The sequence below is a fragment of the Symsagittifera roscoffensis genome, chromosome 9 (genome assembly GCF_963678635.1).
Source record: "Symsagittifera roscoffensis chromosome 9, txSymRosc1.1, whole genome shotgun sequence".
Classification (NCBI taxonomy): domain Eukaryota; kingdom Metazoa; phylum Xenacoelomorpha; order Acoela; family Convolutidae; genus Symsagittifera; species Symsagittifera roscoffensis.
In genome coordinates this window covers 8,263,756-8,265,707 of record NC_087070.1, presented here as the reverse complement: position 1 = coordinate 8,265,707, position 1,952 = coordinate 8,263,756, and the positions used below count along the sequence as shown (strand labels likewise).

The following is a 1,952-nucleotide window of genomic DNA, read 5'->3' as shown; positions in this document are numbered from 1 at the left end:
TCGTAATTTTTTCAATATTTGAAGTTAAAAAACCCAAAAATGGGTAAACTAGGGCAAAGTTGAAATGGGTTGACTTGATTGAGCCAAAAGGGAAGAGGGTGGGAAAAGCTTGATTGCATTGATCATTTTGCCGTTTTCAAATCGGGTCTAGCTCAATTTTGAAATTTTCTGGGAAAAAGTTCAACTTACAAAAATTTATTGAAAATTATTGCTTCGCAATATCAACTTTGGAAAATAAATTGACTTTAAATTATAGTTTGATGTTGCTGCTGCACCCTTTTAGGAAACTCAGAAGTTTACTTGGGTCGTAGGCCGCAACCAATTCTGAAAGGTTTTGTCAAATTTGACATAAAGAGGTTTTTTATAACGTGACACTCTTTGCCCGGCACACATTTTTTCGATCAAGATTTCAGCGTTTTTCTGTTCGTCTTGAAATTTTTCAATGAGCTTGGGAAATGATGGGTGCTTGCCATTCACGAGTTTGACGAAGTTGCTATTCCAACCTTCAACAGCATTGTTGGTTCTGGGTCGCCCGGTTATTACACGCTGATGACAACTCCAGCTGTCAACTTCAAATCTGGGGTTTTGACGAGTTCCATTTGCCGCCGAGAGCCGACCAACGTAATTGTCCTCAAAGTAATTGAAGATTGGGTGGGCTGTCTCAGGGCATGTCTTCTGAAGAGTTTCGAAAGCAGTAGAAACATCACTTACAGGCAGGAAAGCGATACTCAGCAGCATTCGGACATGCTCTCGGAATTCCAGATCTAGTCTGTAGTTGTTTGTGTTTCCAGTAGTCTGAATGTGACGCCAGACGCTTTGGCTCAAATGGAAATAACAGTATTGATTTTGTACAATTTTGGATACTGAATTGAACGCATTTTTGACCGCTATTTCGAAATCAATGGTGGCTCGTTCAGGGAATTCAATGTCGAAGCAGCTCAAAAGTCGAAAATACGTTTCCTCTTTCTTGTCTGGAAGCAATGCATACACAATAGGAATCAGAATTCCCTCGACTGAAGCGTGGATGGTGTATATCTGAAAGAACACACTCGGGGCCGTAGAAAAGGTGCCATCGCAGAACCAATCATCAGCGCCACTGAGAATGTCGAGTCCCGGAAGAGTGGTGAAAACCATTATTCGCTTGGTATCATTAGGTCCAGAGTCAAAATGAAGGAAACGCTCGCCGCTGTGTGTCACTTTCAGCAACTCTAGCAGTTCAAAATCAGTTAGGGAATGGGGTTCCTGCATTCTGGGCCGTTTTTCCTGTTTGACTCTATTAATTGTCCTCTGGTTGGCAGAATAGCTCGGGATTACTGCTGCAGTCTCTCTGTTGATGTCTCTTTGTACGGAAAGAATTGTTTGACGGGGTGGCTCATCTGACACAACTGCTTTTGTTTTGAGAGCTGTCCTGAATTTTCGTTTTTCAATATCGGCTGGATCGGGAAAATTACTGTGTTCATTTATGATAGTGACGTTATCTTGGAAAGTGCGCACACGGCCATTCATTGCATTTCGATAAACTAGCATTTCGTTGTTTTTATTTGTCATAAGAATTTCCATTGTCAACACGAACTCGAGAGCAATAACAATGAAACTATGATCTCTCGTGTCTACGTTTGGCAACATTATCAATCAAGATATAATTGTGTAGGTATGTGTAAATGATTTGAGTCCTGTGTTTATTTCGTCTCTAATTGGCTACGCGAAGTAATTTCTGGTCTAAGTGCTCAGTTGCGTGGCCTTATCGATTTAATCCTTCCTATTGAGAGCTTATCAAATTAATCCGGTCATTAACTAGTGTGGCAATAGCCTGGACAATTTTGGGACAATTTTGTCTGGGAACCAAATGTCTTGGACACTTTTTGCATTTTGGACTGTTTTTACCGGGACATAAATGTCTGGGACACAAATGTCCTGACACGAGGAAAACGCTTTTGGGGTTATGGAGTTTG

At 41.0% G+C, this 1,952-nt stretch overlaps 1 protein-coding gene across 1 annotated transcript; it reads right to left on the bottom strand.

Moving 5' to 3' along the window:
- Positions 1–250: 250 nt before the first annotated feature.
- Positions 251–1,626, bottom strand: LOC134854710 (uncharacterized). Its single transcript, XM_063871066.1, has 2 exons — positions 504–1,626; positions 251–324 (listed from the first exon to the last, which is right to left on the bottom strand). The coding sequence occupies exons 1-2, from the start codon at positions 1,624–1,626 to the stop codon at positions 251–253; spliced, it is 1,197 nt and encodes a 398-aa protein (XP_063727136.1).
- Between the last annotated feature and the right edge of the window lie 326 nt (positions 1,627–1,952).